Source organism: Salmo trutta, chromosome 10, assembly GCF_901001165.1.
Source record: "Salmo trutta chromosome 10, fSalTru1.1, whole genome shotgun sequence".
Lineage (NCBI taxonomy): Eukaryota > Metazoa > Chordata > Actinopteri > Salmoniformes > Salmonidae > Salmo > Salmo trutta.
Window position 1 is genome coordinate 32,826,862 of NC_042966.1, and position 19,059 is coordinate 32,845,920.

General features: G+C 41.2%; 1 protein-coding gene across 1 annotated transcript in view; it reads left to right on the forward strand.

Moving 5' to 3' along the window:
• The first annotated feature begins 654 nt into the window (after positions 1-654).
• LOC115200880 (nascent polypeptide-associated complex subunit alpha, muscle-specific form-like) overlaps positions 655-19,059 on the forward strand; it is a 71,289-nt gene continuing 52,884 nt past the window's right edge. The window contains exon 1 of the mRNA XM_029763995.1: positions 655-774. Coding sequence (XP_029619855.1) covers positions 678-774 — 97 coding nt within the window. The 5' untranslated portion in view covers positions 655-677. The remainder of the gene's footprint in view (positions 775-19,059) is intronic.

The following is a 19,059-nucleotide window of genomic DNA, read 5'->3' on the forward strand; positions in this document are numbered from 1 at the left end:
AGTAAGGTCTTTAGTGGTTAGAGCGTTGGGCCAGTAACTGGAAGGTTGCTGGATTGAATCCCCGAGCTGACAAGGTAAAAATCTTTCGTTCTTACTTCTGAGCAAGGCAGTTAACCCACTATACCCCGGGACCCGAAGATGTGGTTGTCGATTATGGCAGCACCCCACACCTTTCTGATTCAGAGGGGATGGGTTAAATGCGGAAGACACATTTCAGTTGAATGCATTCAGTTGGAGAACAGACTAGGTATCCCCCTTTTCATTTATATTCACTATAAAAAAATAATTAATGTTAATATCTGAGGCTCCCGTGCGGCGCAGCGGTCTAAGGCACTACAGACCCTGGTTCGATTCCAGGTTGTATCACAACCGGCCATGATTGGGAGTCCCATAGGGCTGCGCACAATTGGCCCAGTGTCCGGGTTAGGGTTTGGCCAGGGTAGGCCGTCATTGTAAATAGGAATTTTTAACTGACTTGCCTAGTCAAATAAAGGTTAAATATATATTTTTTAAAATAGATGTGAACTTGTAGGGTGTGACAGCGCAACTGAGCTTTGACAGCAGTTTAGTGCGCACTCGGCAGAGCGCCTTTTCTTCATTGCGTGCGTGCGCGCTCATCTTAATCTTAGCGCTTCCTCTCTGCCAACGCGCGCGTTCCCGAGAGGGCTCGGTAGAAAATGGCGAGTCTGTGCAAGAGGCAGCAATGTACGATCGAGAGGCGAGGCTTTCGGCAGGATCTTGATTCGTGGCGGCACAAACTCATCCATTGTGTAGGTAAGGATGTTCAGAAATGCACGCCGAAGGGACAGGCGGGTTTTCAGGTACCAATTTCTGTAATTGTTCATTTCTTCGCTATCTACGTTGCTCAAATTCGGGCTGTGACCATCAGGGGCAACACAGAGCGACTTTTTTTTGTCTTCCACTGTTCTATTTCCTCTCGACAGTCACTGTTGAGCGCAATGTAATATTGTTTACATCGGAATGTAATTACACGGCTCTCTGTATTATACGTTTACTATTTATTAATGCATTTGTATCTATCTGTTATCTGTGTATTTGTGGTTTTATCTGTAGTTTATAATTTGTTTAAAGGGCACTGTTAGTTGTAGAGGGAGTGTCAAACCGAGCAGGAATGATGCCTCGACCAATGAGCGCAGACTCCGTTTCATTGAGCTGCGCGCTCCCGCGTTATTTGACTGTATTTTGGTTGGGGGAGGGCGATGACTCGGGTCAACGAGCTTCTTCCAAATCAGCTTTCGGTAGCGCGCATTGCTACGATGAGGAAGTAAGGGTCGACCCTCTGATAGGGTGGAATTTGCTCCTTGGAAACAAAGCTAGTCAGGCAGCACTTTTTGGCTACACTAAATTCTTATTTCCTGCAATGTTTGTCAACATTATGTGCATTCTACTCCGCTAGTCTGAAACTGACTTGCAACACCTATGGATCAGTGTGTTCTTGCGCCAAGAAGTGGGATTAGTTTTTTTGGCATTGCATCAACCTAACCTGTAATTACCTACTAATCTGGGGTGTATTCATTATGCGGATTCTATTGCAAAACGTTTCTTTAACATTAGCAAATGGAAGGAAACTGTGAGGGGCCTGCATTTGTCCAAAATAAACTTGTTTTACTTGTTTGGACTAATGATTACACCTCAGGTTCCTATTAGGATTCCCTAAACTGTGTGTGTGTGTTCTGTGGAAATAACCAGGCCCAATTCTCAGTGACACTCACCTTCTTACAGAAGGAGTTAAACATACTGGCCAAGGAATTGCAACAATTTGTACCTCTACTTGGGAAGTGGGTCAAATGTGTTTTTTTGTGTTGTGTTTTTGTTTCACACTCTGCTGTTCTTGTACAGTGCATTTGGCCAAGCTTGAGTTGCGCATGCATGAAACAGGATCAAATATTTTGAACATAATAAAATGTGCAGCTTTTATTATGTAATGCTTTGGGGGGGGGAAATGCTTTGGTAGGTTACCGCTTCCATTAAAAAAAAAACCATTTACCCCCGTTTCGTCACATGCTTACTGAAGACGACCCAGATCTCCGTTGTCTCCTTAAAGCTGCAATATATAACTTTTTGGGCGACCTGTCCAAATTCACATTGACAGATCTATTACTAATATTTATTTCTCATTCAAATGAAGTCTAAGAAGCGGTAGGTCTGTTTTTATGTGCACTATTTCTATGCTTCCTGTTAAGTTTATTTTTTTTTTTTTTTTTTACGTTCTGTACACAACCAAAAATGTTGTATTTTCAGCTGATGGAAAATATATTTCACAGCAGTTTAGATGGTACAATGATTCTCTACACTGTACTTGCTTGTTTTGTCACACAAACTAAAATGAGGTGACCTATTCTGATTTTTAGCAACCATAAAATGGCGGAGAGATTTCTGCGTAGTGCATCTTTAATGCAGTGAAAAAGGGGGAGGGGGTGAAAGAGAAACCAAAACAAAGGTAATTCTTGCTGTCCATTGCTCCAGGCCAAGTCAGCCCCTATGGTCAGCCTTCCATCCTTGACCCAAAACTTTCCTGTTGTTCCCCTGCTGCTATGCTACAGTATGAAGGCCTGGGGAGCAGACATCATAACATCCCCTATTATTACCTAAAGTCAAGACAACACAAGGTTTTTGGTGGAGGGATGAGAGTAACACCACCGCCCTGCTCAAACTGAAATTGTCATTTTGTTCCTTGTGTGTTTTCATGTGAACACTAAAGTAATGGAGAGGAGAGTGCTTGTCCAATAGTTTCTGCTGTTCTATCTGTGTCCACCAGCCTCCGTATGCAAACGTGCGTCTTCACTTGACGTTAATCCTTTGTCTTGTTTTGGCAATGTTTTGCATTCCAAATGGTTTGGAATAGTCTAACAAGAACCATGAATGCCAATGAAACTTGAAAGTCCAATACAGATTCTATGGTGGAGAAAAAGTCGATTTTGGAGGGGGTCATACCAATTTCAGATGGGAACTGAACTGACTTATTTCAGTGCTGGGAGTGGGGTAACAAATTGCTGTGAATTAGGCTAGATGTGGTACTGTTAGGCTAGTTCAGATCACACTTCACTGCACCGCCCCAGAGCTGTGGTGGTCGAGGCAGGTAGCCTAGCTCTAAAATCCCACCAGTATTGGGTTGTAGCCTAGTTCTATATCTCTGTGGTAATTTTGAGGGTTCTGGGTTATTGTGCAGTGCTTATTTAGTCTTTCCTTGTTACAGACATGGTCGAAAGGTTTCCTCAAAGCAACAGTCTCGTAGTACCACCATGTAGCTTTCAGCTGAAGCCATGGCTAGTCCTAATTCTTTAGGATTCCCTTTTGAAGAGGACTGTATTATGGCTAGGGGCTTCAGGGCTAGGTGGAGGACCCCGTCCCGCCTAAATAATAGTAGGGGAAACACTGTGGCGTCTCCAAACAAAGTCATGGCTGGCGGTTAGAAACATTTAGTGGATGTGCTTCTGTGACCCTGTTCTGAGAGGCAGGCTAACGTAGCTCCTTCCTAATGACACTGTTTCTGTTCTACAGGAGCCATTGGTGTGGCCCGGGCCTGTGTTATTAGAGGGATGTGCTTAGACAAACAGTGCACAGGCTCTACATATTTACATTAGTGAAAATGTGTTCCAGTTGACAGTAGATTATAGTTGACAACATCGTTATAAACCGTGTAGACGTTGCATTTTCATCTTCATGCCTTGAATACACTGCTTATATCAGTACTTCAGCCATAGTTATGTAGCCAAGCTCGAGTGGCAGAATTCTAAAGAATTGCCACTAAAACTAGGCCTACATAAGAAGCCATTTCTCTGTGAAAGAACAGACAAAGCCTTCAGCACACATGCCTGCTAAAGCAATTTCTTAATGGAAGGCAGAATCGGCCCCTTACCCACCAATCATTCTTATTATAACCATTCTATTTCAAAGGAAAGGATGCACTTTTCATCTCTTCACAGGTAGCCTACATTGTACGTTGTTGGGCTGCTTTGTATGATTTGGCACCGGGGGATTCAACCGGGGGTCCTCTAGGGATCTGCAAAAATATATTTAGAAAAAAAGTGACTCACTGGAGTATCTGACAGACTTTGAAAAAGCAAATGTGAATTAGCTGTCAGTTTGGCAAGTGCCTCTGGCTGCTGGTAAGCTTTCTTGACTTGAACATTTTTGTGTTTGATAGCACATGGCGTTTTCTAGCTAATAGGCTATGTTCGAGTTTACACTTCCTCATCCAAATAATGACGCCATCTCACATCTATTCATTTTTAAATGTTTATTTTATATATATATATATATATATATATATATATATATATATATATATATATATATATATATATATATATATATATATATATATATATATATATATATATAATATATTTTTTACCTTTTATTTAACTAGACAAGTCAGTTTAGAACAAATTGTTATTTTCAATGACGGACTAGGAACAGTGGGTTAACTGCCTTGTTCAGGGGCAGAACAACAGATTTTTACCTTGTCGGCTCGGGGATTCGATCAACCTTTCGGTTACTAGTCCAACACTCTAACCACTAGGCTACCTGCCGCCCCAATGTTGATTACCTCTTGCCATCATTCTCCTGATCATATGACAAGGTGTGTGCAGGGCTCAACATTAATGCTTGTCTGGGACAAGTAAAAAAAACAACAAAAAAACATGTTGGACAAGAATATACATTTCAAATCAAATTACATTTATTTGTAAAGCTCTTTTTACATTAGCAGATGCCACAAAGTGCTTTACAGAAACCCAGCCTAAACATCAAGCAATGCAGATTAGAGGTCGACCGATTAATCGGAATGGCCGATTTTACAAGTTTTCATAACAATCGGTAATCGGCATTTTTAGACACCGATCATGGCCGATTACATTGCACTCCACGGGGAGACTGTGTGGCAGGCTGACTACCTGTTATGCGAGTGCAGCAAGGAGCCAAGGTAAGGTGCTAGCTAGCAGTAAACTTATCTTATAAAAAAAACAATCAATCTTAACATAATCACTAGTTAACTACAGATGATTGATGATATTACTAGTTTATCTAGCTTGTCCTGCGTTGCATATAATCGATGCGGTGCCTGTTAATTTATCATTGAATCACAGCCTACTTTGCCAAACGGGTGATTTAAAAAAGCACTGTCGTTGCACCAATGTGTACCTAACCATACACATCAACACCTTTCTTAAAATCAATACACAAGTATATATTTTTAAACCTGCATATTCAGTTAATATTGCCTGCTAACATGAATTTCTTTTAACTAGGGAAATTGTGTCACTTCTCTTGCGTTCTGTGCAATAGAGTCAGGGTATATGCAGCAGTTTGGGCCTCCTGGCTCGTTGCGAACTGTGAAGACTATTTCTTCCTAACAAAGACAGCCAACTTCACCAAACGGGGGATGATTTAACAAAAGCGCATTTGCGAAAAAAGCACAATCGTTGCACGACTGTATCTAACCATAAACATCAATGCCTTTATTAAAATCAATACACAAATATATATTTTAACCTGTGTATTTAGTTAAAAGAAAATCATGTTAGCAGGCAATATTAAACTAGGGAAATTGTTACTTCTCTTGCGTTCATTGCACGCAGAGTCGGGTATATGCAACAGTTTGGGCCGCCTGGCTCGTTGCGAACTAATTTGCCAGAATTTTACGTAATTATGACATAGCATTGAAGGTTGTGCAATGTAACAGAAATATATTTAGACTTATGGATGCCACCCGTTAGATAAAATACGGACCGGTTTCGTATTTCACTGAAAGAATAAATGTTTTGTTTTCGATATGATAGTTTCCGGATTTGACCATATTAATGGTCTAAGGCTCGTATTTCTGTGTGTTACTATGTTATAATTAAGTCAATGATTTGATATTTGATAGAGCAGTCTGACTGAGCGGTGGTAGGCAGCAGTAGGCTCGTAAACATTCATTCAAACAGCACTTTCGTGCGTTAGCCAGCAGCTCTTCGCAATGCTTCAAGCATTGCGCTGTTTATGACTTCAAGCCTATCAACTCCCGAGATTAGGCTGGTGTATCCAATGTGAAATGGCTAGCTAGTTAGCGGGGTGCGCGCTAATAGTGTTTCAAACGTCACTCGCTCTGAGACTTGGAGTAGTTGTTCCCCTGGTTCGAGCCCAGGTAGGGGCGGGGAGAGGGACGGAAGCTATACTGTTACACTGGCAATACTAAAGTGCCTATAAGAACATCCAATAGTCAAAGGTATATGAAATACAAATGGTATAGAGAGAAATAGTCCTATAATTCCTACAATAACCTCAACCTAAAACTTCTTACCTGGGAATATTGAAGACTCGTGTTAAAAGGAACCACCAGCTTTCATATGTTCTGAGCAAGGCACTTAAACGTTAGCTTTCTTACATGGCACATATTGCACTTTTACTTTCTTCTCCAACACTTTGTTTTTGCATTATTTAAACCAAATTGAACATGTTTCATTATTTATTTGAGGCTAAATTGATTTGATTGATATATTAAGTGTTCATTCAGTATTGTTGTAATTGTCATTATTACAACCCCCCCCAAACGGCCGATTTAATCAGTATCGGCTTTTTTTGGTCCTCCAATTATCGGTGTTGAAACATCATAATCGGCCGACCTCTAATGCAGATGTAGAAGCGTGTGGCTAGGGAAAAACTCCCTAGGAAGAAACTTAGAGAGGAACCAGGCTCTGAGGGGTGGCCAGTCCTCTTCTGGCTGTGCCTAGTGGAGATTATAAGAGTGCATGGACATTAAGGCCTAATTGTTCATCAAGATGTTGGACATCACAATATCAAACAATTACTCTGATCAGAATTGGATCAGAGGCCACCACTGGAATATTATTCAAATACATTTCATGAAAATAAATACACTTTCACATGTAGTCTTTTTAAATTGTATGTTATATGCATATTGGATACAGCCTCATGTCCAAACCGATGCTGACATGAGGGAGGCGCCAGAAAATGTAGCCTAACTTTAAGGAGACTTAATTACATAAATATAGGCTAAATGCCAGCCATGTTTGACAAATTATAATGAACGGCAATTCATTTCCAACGGCATGATTCTGTCGACATACTCAAGGCATGGCTTGTCGAGGTCAAATGGTTACAAGACTTGAGAGTGAAGTACAGTGCCTGTTGCGCGCCACACAACACCCACCTTGAATCTGAGCAGAGGCGCTCAAGATTTTGAAATGATTTAACCATGAACGTAATTGTTTAAAACCTGGACATTTTGTCATTATATGAAGTATGTCTTACCTTGTTTCAAAGTAGCCTAGCCAAAATACAACCATAAATGTTGAGGGAATTATTTTAAACACTTAATGTCATTGAAACCAGCATTTTTCTCATTCTATTGGTTTTCAAACCAATATTATTTCATTGTCCAGCAGCCAAAGGTGTAATCAGTCATAATTAGTAACCCATGATAGTTGATGCATCTTTTTCTTCATTTCTAATGGATATTTTCATATTGGTCACAAAAGTGCGGTGCTTTTCCCACTTTATTGCATTATGGAACATTTTGCATTAACAGGCATTTGCGCATAGTTGTATTTCTTCATATTATAAGCTCAACAATGTCAACATTTGAAGGTAAGCAGGATAGTCCCAGAACTGACCGAGTCTGTTTTGAACCATAGATATAATAAAAATGATCTTCCCAGGGACGAAGAGACAACGGGACAACACTGATTTTTGAGCCCTGGAGGGAATTACTTTATAAAGACCAAATATTTGGTTGTAATTGTAATGTTGCAATATTTTATAGGCTAGGAAGGGTGGCCAACCATCCTCCAGGAGAGCCTTAAAGGGGCAGTGTTGTATTTTGAGACAGACTTTTATTTTGTAAAGTGGTTCCTTGCATCAGCCAACAATGATGTAAAAATCGTGTTTTTATATATATATATATATATATATATATATATAACACACACATATATATATATTTTAATATTACACACACACACACAAGTGAGTTGAGCATTTGTCAAAAAATCTGACCTACTTGTCCAAAGGACGTGGCCCAAAAACAAAAAGTCAGGCCTTGATGTGGAAACAATTTTCTAATGTACGTTGTTGGTCACCGGTTTGCCAGGGAGGGGTCCCTGGGCAAGAAATGGTGGAGACCCCTTTATTTAGCACATCTATGTTTGGGATTAAATTGATTATTTTTTTCCCCAAGCATAGATAAAACCATGCCTTCTAATTGGTAGAATAATAATCTTGATTTGGTGCATAGCCTCATTGTAACGACCATAGACTATGCCATAGGTCAGGTAGTCTTTCCAGAGAGATGCACCAAAACGCCAACATACTTTATCACATGGCCTTCTAATTGGTTTTACCTAGAGACGTACATATGTGCGTGCGTAGGCTTTAGTCTCCGTAGGTTGTTATTTTAAGAGCAGAATTACACCATTGGACTGTTCGGTCACGTTAGGTTTAGGATGGATTAGTTGAGCGTGTATTTGTTTCCTGTCCCAGAATGCTGTAACCCTTGCCATTTTCAATACTGTTACTGACGCATTACGGCGCATAGTTAACGACACAGATTTTGACACCTATTGTTCCATCTCTACAGGACAGCACCCTATACGATATGTTGAATGTCCTGTAGAATTTAGCTGACCCCATTTAGTCGACTGGTCAATGGTTTGGTCAATAGGCTGTTAGTCGACCGAGATTTCTTTAGTCGAGCAATCGCACATTTTTTTTTTTTTTCTTTGGTGCACAAGACACCTGTCTGATTGGCGCCTGTCTTAGTGGTGTAATCCATTGTGGAGGCCACGGGGATGGCACAGTCCACTCTAAGATGTGATACTTAAATTGTATATGATTATATTATGTAAAAATAATGCTGCAACAGTAATAAATGATTATTTTATAACATGCACTTTCTCCCACTTTGGATTCTGGTCGCTGTCCGCGGTTCTGAAATATAGTCTTCAGCGCGCTGTAGAATTTAAACCTTTTCCTATGTTGCCATGTGCATAATAGCAAAGTTAAGCAGCATATTGAGAACAATGCGGTGGGGGCAGCAGAGACGACGAAGCAACCCTTGCCTAATTGTCTAAGAAAATTGAGGAGAGCGGAAAACCCCAACTTAATTAGGTCTATAATCAATAGCCCAACTGTTAAATGTGCCTGGCTTTATAAATCCTCCATATATATCTATAGAAATAAGACATCCTGCTTCTGTTGCCTGTTTGTTTGTATAATACCTACTGATTTTGTGTAATCTAACAGCACCTGTTTGTCACAAATAATATGCACACAACTCTCGCTCCTATACCCTCCTTTTTCTTGATCTCCTTATTTTTGTTATTATGATGATGATGGTCATCATTATAATATGTCATTAGTAGGCTTAGAATAGAAACCTTGTGTAACCACCATCCAGCTATAGGACCAGGAGCGCATCCTGTTAAGTCTTAATACCCTAACTTAGGCCTATATTTCTATATTGAGATATATTTCTACATTGATTTCATTCATTCATGCATGCTATCACACAGCATACGAGACATGCATGATGTGAAATGCAATCAAGCATTTTAGTTTTAAAATTAAATAACAAAGGGAACTTTGAATATTTAGCCTACACTTATTTATTGAGAGTTGTTTACTGTTCCAAATGGTCAGAAAAAAGAATATTGTAATTTAACAGTAACTGTTTGGCACACAATAATACTCATGCAACGCTTGCTCATATACCCTCTATCTTGATCTCCAGTAGTTTCTACAACTAAGTCAAATGTCTTACACAGATCTGATTTCCCCTTTCCCTCCTGAGCAACCAGTAAACATTTGCCTGTTTTCAAGTTTATTTTTCATGCCATCTGCATCCATTTTGCTGTCGACATTACTGTGATCGGAGTTTGTTATAACCAATTTATTGATGCTTATTTTTCATGTAAAGAGAGGAAGGGTTGAGGGGAATGTTTTTCCTAAACACATTTGGAATTTCAGTCATATAGTTTCTTACTGGTTTGGTTGAAAAGTTCTGTTACCAGAAATTAAGTTGTAGCTTCAGCACGGACAGCGCAACAAACACTTGCTTTGCTGTGGTGCTTTTTTGCTGCAGTAGGGTGGAGAGCGAGACAATGTGCGCTTGTCACACAGGAACTCCCTGTCATTTATTTTGTGACCATCCGGCTTATTGACCATGTCTTAATTAGGGTTGCACATTTTGGGGAATATTCAGAGGTGGGAATTTATCAGAATTAATGGAAATATATGAATACAATTTAAATGTAGATGTTTTTTGCATTGGATATACACTGCTCAAAAAAATAAAGGGAACACTTAAACAACACAATGTAACTCCAAGTCGATCACACTTCTGTGAAATCAAACTGTCCACTTAGGAAGCAACACTGATTGACAATACATTTCACATGCTGTTGTGCAAATGGAATAGACAACAGGTGGAAATTATAGGCAATTAGCAAGACACCCCCAATAAAGGAGTGGTTCTGCAGGTGGGGACCACAGACCACTTCTCAGTTCCTATGCTTCCTGGCTGATGTTTTGGTCACTTTCGAATGCTGGCGGTGCTTTCACTCTAGTGGTAGCATGAGACGGAGTCTACAACCCACACAAGTGGCTCAGGTAGTGCAGCTCATCCAGGATGGCACATCAATGCGAGCTGTGGCAAGAAGGCTTGCTGTGTCTGTCAGCGTAGTGTCCAGAGCATGGAGGCGCTACCAGGAGACAGGCCAGTACATCAGGAGACGTGGAGGAGGCCATAGGAGGGCAACAACCCAGCAGCAGGACCGCTACCTCCGCCTTTGTGCAAGGAGGAGCAGGAGGAGCACTGCCAGAGCCCTGCAAAAGGACCTCGAGCAGGCCACAAATGTGCATGTGTCTGCTCAAACGGTCAGAAACAGACTCCATGAGGGTGGTATGAGGGCCCGACGTCCACAGGTGGGAGTTGTGCTTACAGCCCAACACCGTGCAGGACGTTTGGCATTTGCCAGAGAACACCAAGATTGCCAAATTCGCCACTGGCACCCTGTGCTCTTCACAGATGAAAGCAGGTTCACACTGAGCACGTGACAGACGTGACAGAGTCTGGAGACGCCGTGGAGAACGTTCTGCTGCCTGCAACATCCTCCAGCATGACCGGTTTGGCGGTGGGTCAGTCATGGTGTGGGGTGGCATTTCTTTGGGGGGCCGCACAGCCCTCCATGTGCTCGCCAGAGGTAGCCTGACTGCCATTAGGTACCGAGATGAGATCCTCAGACCTCTTGTGAGACCATATGCTGGTGCGGTTGGCCCTGGGTTCCTCCTAATGTAAGACAATGCTATACCTCATGTGGCTGGAGTGTGTCAGCAGTTCCTGCAAGAGGAAGGCATTGATGCTATGGACTGGCCCGCCCGTTCCCCAGACCTGAATCCAATTGAGCATATCTGGGACATCATGTCTCGCTCCATCCACCAACGCCACGTTGCACCACAGACTGTCCAGGAGTTGACGGATGATTTAGTCCAGGTCTGGGAGGAGATCCCTCAGGAGACCATCTGCCACCTCATCAGGAGCATGCCCAGGCGTTGTAGGGAGGTCATACAGGCACGTGGAGGCCACACACACTACTGAGCCTCATTTTGACTTGTTTTAAGGACATTACATCAAAGTTGGATCAGCCTGTAGTGTGGTTTTCCACTTTTAATTTTGAGTGACTCCACATCCAGACCTCCATGGGTTGATAAATTGGATTTCCATTGATTTATTTTTGTGATTTTGTTGTCAGCACATTCAACTACGTAAAGAAAAAAGTATTTAATAAGATTATTTCTTTCATTCAGATCTAGGATGTGTTTAAGTGTTCCCTTTATTTTTTTGAGCAGTATATTTATTATATCATATGGAGACGAACCTCTTACCTTATCATAAGTAGACATAATTGCAAATTGATTAAATCCTTCCAATTGAAAAAAAACTAACAATTTAGTTACGAATTGAACTTTAATTGATTTTGCTCTTCACATGGGATGATTTTACTGAACAACAAAAGAAAGGGAATATTGAATGATCCATTGCATCTCCCAAAAACGTTTTCAACATACATCTGTAAAATTATAGTCTAGAAACTAAGGCTTTGGTTTTCTTCCTCTCAGGCTTCCATGTCTTCTCCCTGGACCTCCTCAATGTCCACCTCTTGAACATCAGACTCTGGGGTGTCATCTTCACTGTCACTTTCCAACCGTGTTGAGGATGGCTCGTTGTCAGGCACAAAAAGCCTCATTTCCCGGATGGCCACACATTTTTCACCCCTTGTATTGGTCAGCCTGTTGCGTGCTTTGGTGTGTGTTCCCAAACAAGGACCAGTTGCGCTCTGAGGCGGCTGATGTTGGTAGGATTTGGAGGGATTTGGAGGATGATGGAGGCAACAGGGGAAAGACCCTCAGATCCACAAAGTCCCTTCCACCAGGTGGCTGATGAGATATGTTGGCACGACTGCCATATTGCATCTCCTTCCCAAAGCCCTTGCTTGGAAGTGTACTTCGCCAGACTGCCAAGAACCTTTCCCTCATCCAGGCCAAGGTGGCCAGACATGATAGTGATGACACCATAGGCCTTGTTGATCTCTGCACCAGACAGGATGCTCTTGTCAGCATACTTGGGGTCCAACATGTACGCTGCGGCGTGTATGGGCATCAGGCAGAAGTCTTCACGCTTTTTGATGCATTTCAGAACTGCAGTTTCCTCTGCTTGGAGCAACAGTGAAGTGGGCAGGGCAGTACGGATTTATTATATTACATCTGCAAGCAGAGTCTGAACTTCAGACAGGATGGCATTGAGGGAGACAATCTGCAATGGCTACTGCTATAGGTTTCAGGCTGCTTACCACTCTCTCCCAAAATACATAATGTAGGAGGATCCCCTTGACGGGGCTGTTCATATCAGCGGACTGTGATATGGCAATTTCTTGGAGAGACTCCTTCCCCTCCAGAAGACTGTCAAACATGATGACGACACCACCCCAAGGGTTATTGCTGGACAGCTTCAATGTGGTGCTCTTATTCTTCTCACTTTGCTTGGTGAGGTAGATTGCTGCTGTAACTTGATGACCCTTCACATACCTAAACATTTCCTTGGCTCTCTTGTAGAGTGTTTACATTGCCATGATGTCCTTGAGGAGCAGATTCAATGCATGAGCAGCACAGCCAATGGGTGTGACGTGAGGGTAGGACTCCTCCACTTTAGACCAAGCAGCCTTCATGTTCGCAGCATTCTGTCACCGGTGCAAATACCTTCTGTGGTCCAAGGTCATTGATGACTGCCTTCTGCCTTCAGCTCATCTGCAATGTAGAGACTGGTGTCTGTTGTCCCTTGTGTCTGTCCTCTTGTAGAATACTGGTTGAGGGGTGGAGATGATATACAGTGCCTTGCGAAAGTATTCGGCCCCCTTGAACTTTTTGACCTTTTGCCACATTTCAGGCTTCAAACATAAAGATATAAAACTGTAAATTTTTGTGAAGAATCAACAACAAGTGGGACACAATCATGAAGTGGAACGAAATTTATTGGATATTTCAAACTTCTTTAACAAAAATTGGGCGTGCAAAATTATTCAGCCCCCTTAAGTTAATACTTTGTAGCGCCACCTTTTGCTGCGATTACAGCTGTAAGTCGTTTGGGGTATGTCTCTATCAGTTTTGCACATCGAGAGACTGACATTTTTGCCCATTCCTCCTTGCAAAACAGCTTGAGCTCAGTGAGGTTGGATGGAGAGCGTTTTGAACAGCAGTTTTCAGTTCTTTCCACAGATTCTCGATTGGATTCAGGTCTGGACTTTGACTTTCTAACACCTGGATATGTTTATTTGTGAACCATTCCATTGTAGATTTTGCTTTATGTTTTGGATCATTGTCTTGTTGGAAGACAATCTCCGTCCCAGTCTCAGGTCTTTTGCAGACTCCATCAGGTTTTCTTCCAGAATGGTCCTGTATTTGGCTCCATCCATCTTCCCATCAATTTTAACCCTCTTCCCTGCCCCTGCTGAAGAAAAGCAGGCCCAAACCATGATGCTGCTGCCACCACCATGTTTGACAGTGGGGATGGTGTGTTCAGGGTGATGAGCTGTGTTGCTTTTACGCCAAACATAACGTTTTGCATTGTTGCCAAAAAGTTACATTTTGTTTTCATCTGACCACATGTTTGGTGTGTCTCCCAGGTGGCTAGTGGCAAACTTTAAACTACACTTTTTATGGATATCTTTAAGAAATGGCTTTCTTCTTGCCACTCTTCCATAAAGGCCAGATTTGTGCAGTATACGACTGATTGTTGTCCTATGGACAGAGTCTCCCACCTCAGCTGTAGATCTCTGCAGTTCATCCAGAGTGATCATGGGCCTCTTGGCTGCATCTCTGATCAGTCTTCTCCTTGTATGAGCTGAAAGTTTAGAGGGACGGCCGGGTCTTCGTAGATTTGCAGTGGTCTGATACTCCTTCCATTTCAATATTATCGCTTGCACAGTGCTCCTTGGGGTGTTTAAAGCTTGGGAAATCTTTTTGTATCCAAATCCGGCTTTAAACTTCTCCACAACAGTATCTCGTACCTGCCTGATGTGTTCCTTGTTCTTCATGATGCTCTCTGCGCTTTAAACGGACCTCTGAGACTATCACAGAGCAGGTGCATTTATACGGAGACTTGATTACACACAGGTGGATTCTATTTATCATCATTAGTCATTTAGGTCAACATTGGATCATTCAGAGATCCTCACTGAACTTTTGGAGAGTTTGCTGCACTGAAAGTAAAGGGGCTGAATAATTTTGCACGGCCAATTTTTCAGTTTATTTGTTAAAAAAGTTTGAAATATCCAATAAATTTCGTTCCACTTCATGATTGTGTCTCACTTGTTGTTGATTCTTCACAAAAAAATTACAGTTTTATATCTTTATGTTTGAAGCCTGAAATGTGGCAAAAGGTCAAAGTTCAAGGGGGCCGAATACTTTCGCAAGGCACTGTAGTTAATTATTCCTTGCCCACGACCGTTCGACCACCAATCAGATGATTGCAATAGTCTGCTTTCTCTGATTTGCTTGACCTTCACTTAAACTCTATTGAACTCTGCATCCAGCAAATGAGTAGATAAAGCATGTCTGGTTGGAGGGGTGTATGCTGTGTGAGAACATTCAGAAATCACTTCCAATACACATTGCCTGTGAGCATCAGAGGTGAACCAGTTGCATACACAGCTCGAGCAAGGCAATCATCAGCATTTCTCTGACTACGTTCCTCCATTGAGTCAAAAAAACTTCTGATTCCAGGAGGACCATGAGCTGTTGCTATCGTTTAATGTGTCTGTTTCATCATTCTCACCTCGAATAGAAGTAAGGGGACTTTTGTCAGAGGTTGCTTGTGAGCGCTGAGGGAACTTAATGCACTTGGCCAAATTATTCTGCATCTGTGTTGCATTCTTCACATATGATTTGGCTCAATATTTGCAAATATACACAGCTTTTCCTTCTACATTAGCTGCAGTGAAATGTCTCTGTCATTTTCCTGTAAAGATTAGAAAAGAATTTGGAAAAAAAAGTCCAAATACAATCCATGTACAGATTGAACAACTCCTTTGTAAGAAGTGCTTTTGAAATTAAACATGTATGGAAACAGATGAATTAACACTCCTCAGTTCGCAGGCTCAAGCAAGCTAAAACCCACATTGTAGCAAAAACTAACTAGCAGAAATTGTTAGAAATGATTTAAACACACACAGGCTGCCATTTACTAGTTAACAAAAAATGTCATATTCACCCCAACCAGTATTGTAATCAAAACTTACCATAAAGCCATAAGTCCTTGGCTCAGACAGTGTGTTAGTGTGAGCTCTATAGCATCTCATTAGTGTGCAAGATCTTGAGAATCAGCTGTACATGTGACGGAAGAGTGCACTGTGCATGCAGAGGGTTGCAATTCCATTGAATTGGGGATAGTGTAACCAAAATATGCCACGACCTAGAATTGCCTTGTGTATCACACAAAAAATATGTCACTGTTCATAAGCTAACTTTTTTTGAATTCAGGAAATTTACCCTAGTCTTAATTATTTAATCAAATAGTATGCTTAAAGCATCAGACAAGTATAACATGTGGTGAGTAGTTGACTCAGAGAAACAATTAACAAATTAATTTCTTCCAAAATGGAGAAGCAAGAGAGAAATGAGAGATTTTGTATTTCTTTCAGCTAGCTAGTGTAGCCTACTTAAACACCCTGCTCAAACAGATTGCTATGTTAGCTTGCTGGCCATGACTTTCCAACACAGCACTGGAACTCTTCCAAGTCAAAGTAAGCTTTTGGTATTACTAATTTTATTGCAGCCAGGCCCGTCGGTGTAACTGCTTACTGACTGTACACTAACGTTACTGCATGATTGTAGTGGGTTTACTTAAGCAATAAGGTCAGAGGAGGGGAAATATATGTCCAATATACCACGGCTAAGGGCTGAAGTTATGCCGAGTGCCTGGATACAGACCTTGGCCGTGGTATATTGGCCATATAACACAAACCCTAAAGGTGCCTTATTGCTGTTATAAACTGGTTACCAACATAATTAGAGTAGTAAAACTAAATGTTTTGTCATACCTGTGGTATACCGTCTGATCTACCATGGCTTTCAGCCAATCAGAATTCAGGGCTCAAACCACCCAGTTTTTATATTAATGCGTTAGTTCTATTAGCTATGTTGACAATGACGTTACTTTAGCTGATATCGTGACATCGATGTAGGCTGTGTGTAGCAGTGATATGGTTTGGCTTGGAAAGGATTTTTTGGCTGGTCACATACAGCTGATGTGTTGTGCCTTGAAGTCCACAAGGGAAGAGAAGGAATACAACGTGGCTGTTATGAATGCGAACTGTGTTTACGTGTGATCGGGTGTATTCCTTCCGCCGATTTATTTTTTTTATTTTTAATTATTATTATTTTTTTATTTATTTGTACTTTTTTCATATTTGTATTTTTTTTTTAAATACTTTTTTTTTGTTTTAAAATTTATTTATTTATTTTTTTTTAAACGGAAGCAAACGGAACAAAACGAGGATAAACATACCTGAATTTGTCCAATAGAAACTCTAATTTGCAACTGTTGGACTAATGATTACACCGTAGATCAGCTACATGCAGGCAAGGCGGTATTGAAAGTCAATGTCTGTCACCTTAAATTTGTCTCTAGACCTGTGTGCACCTACGTTGTAAACGTTCATTCATAGGCTAGGTTGTAGCAACCTCATGAAAATGTGAGTATCATGTAGTAGCCTAAACCTATGGATGTTACATTGAACTGGGTGAATGGAATATGAATGACAGTCATCCAACATGCTGTAATAGACATAAGACAATGCTCATGAAGGGAAAAAATATATCTTCCTCCTCTTAAACGTCACTGACTGCCACTGGTGCTGTGTGTGTGTGTGTGTGTGTGTGTGTAAGATCAGCCTCACTGCTACATGTGATCATATGATGAAGCTTACATCATATTATAAACATGCACTTCTTTTGAAGCATTAAAATACCCTTAAACTGATTTATTGTTGTGATGACCGGCCCCAGACCGTAACTTGTTTTAGTTAAGCTGATTCCTTTCTGGTGATCTACGCTGAAGGAGCGACGCTCTCCGATTAGGCTTTTATTAAGATCACCTCTGTGTTACTCCCTGTGAAGGCTGCTTAGGGGAGACTAAATGTCAGCCATAACCCTATACTGTCTGGAGTAGAGAACAGTGATTGGGAGAGAGGGAGCATGGGACACTGCCCCTAACTGAGAGGAGAGGATGTACCTTGACGATGAAATGTTTGCATACTATTAACATTTGGAGAGAGAGACGTGCCTCAGTGCATGACGTTGTTACGTTTTCTCCAGCTCAAACTGTGGTCTTAGAGCTTTAATTCCACTGCTTAGAAATTGCCAGGATTTTAAAGTAGGCTAGGGAGCGTGCCCTCAAAGTCCCTTATTTTTCTTTTACGAATAGGATTTTGATTCACATAGCCTACTGAATCAATTGACTTAAAATAGAAAGTGACTTGTCCTGCTATAGCTGTTATTGTTTCAGAGATGTGGTCTGTTTTCTTTTGATGAGTTCGTCATCTCTTTTCACTCTTCCCCATCATCCAGCCATCAATAACGACAAAGCTGACCCATGCACGCACACTCACAGAAATATAACCATCCAGTATCATCAGTCAGAATTTATTTTCCTGTGAACTCAGCAGGAAACTCTCAAACATCCTTATCTACATGCATGCATGCATGCATACATACATACAGTTGAAGTCGGAAGTTTACATACATTTAGGTTGGAGTCATTAAAACTCGTTTTTCAACCATTCCACAAATTTCTTGTTAGCAACCTATAGTTTTGGCAAGTCGGTTAGGACATCTACTTTGTGCATGACACAAGTAATTTTTCCAACAATTGTTTACAGACGGATTATTTCATTTATAATTCATTGTATCACAATTCCAGTGGGTCAGAAGTTTACATACACTAAGTTGACTGTGCCTTTTAAACAGCTTGGGAAATTCCAGAAAATGTCATGGCTTTAGAAGCTTCTGATAGGCTAATTAACATAATTTGAGTCAATTGGATGTGTACCTGTGGATGTATTTCAAGGCCTACCTTCAAACTCAGTGCCTCTTTGCTTGACATCATGGGAAAATCAAAAGAAATCAGCCAATTCCTAAACGGCTGAAGGTACCACGTTCATCGGTACAAACAATAGTACGCAAGTATAAACACCATGGGACCACGTACCCGTCATACCGCTCAGGAAGGAGACGCATTCTGTCTCCTAGAGATGATCATACTTTGGTACGAAAAGTGCAAATCAATCCCAGAACAACAGCAAAGGACCTTGTGAAGATGCTGGAGGAAACAGGTACGAAAGTATCTATATCCACAGTAAAACATGTCCTATATCGACATAACCTGAAAGGCTGCTCAGCAAGGAAGAAGCCACAGCTCCAAAACCGCCATAAAAAAGCCAGACTATGGTTTGCAACTGCATATGGGGACAAAGATTGTACTTT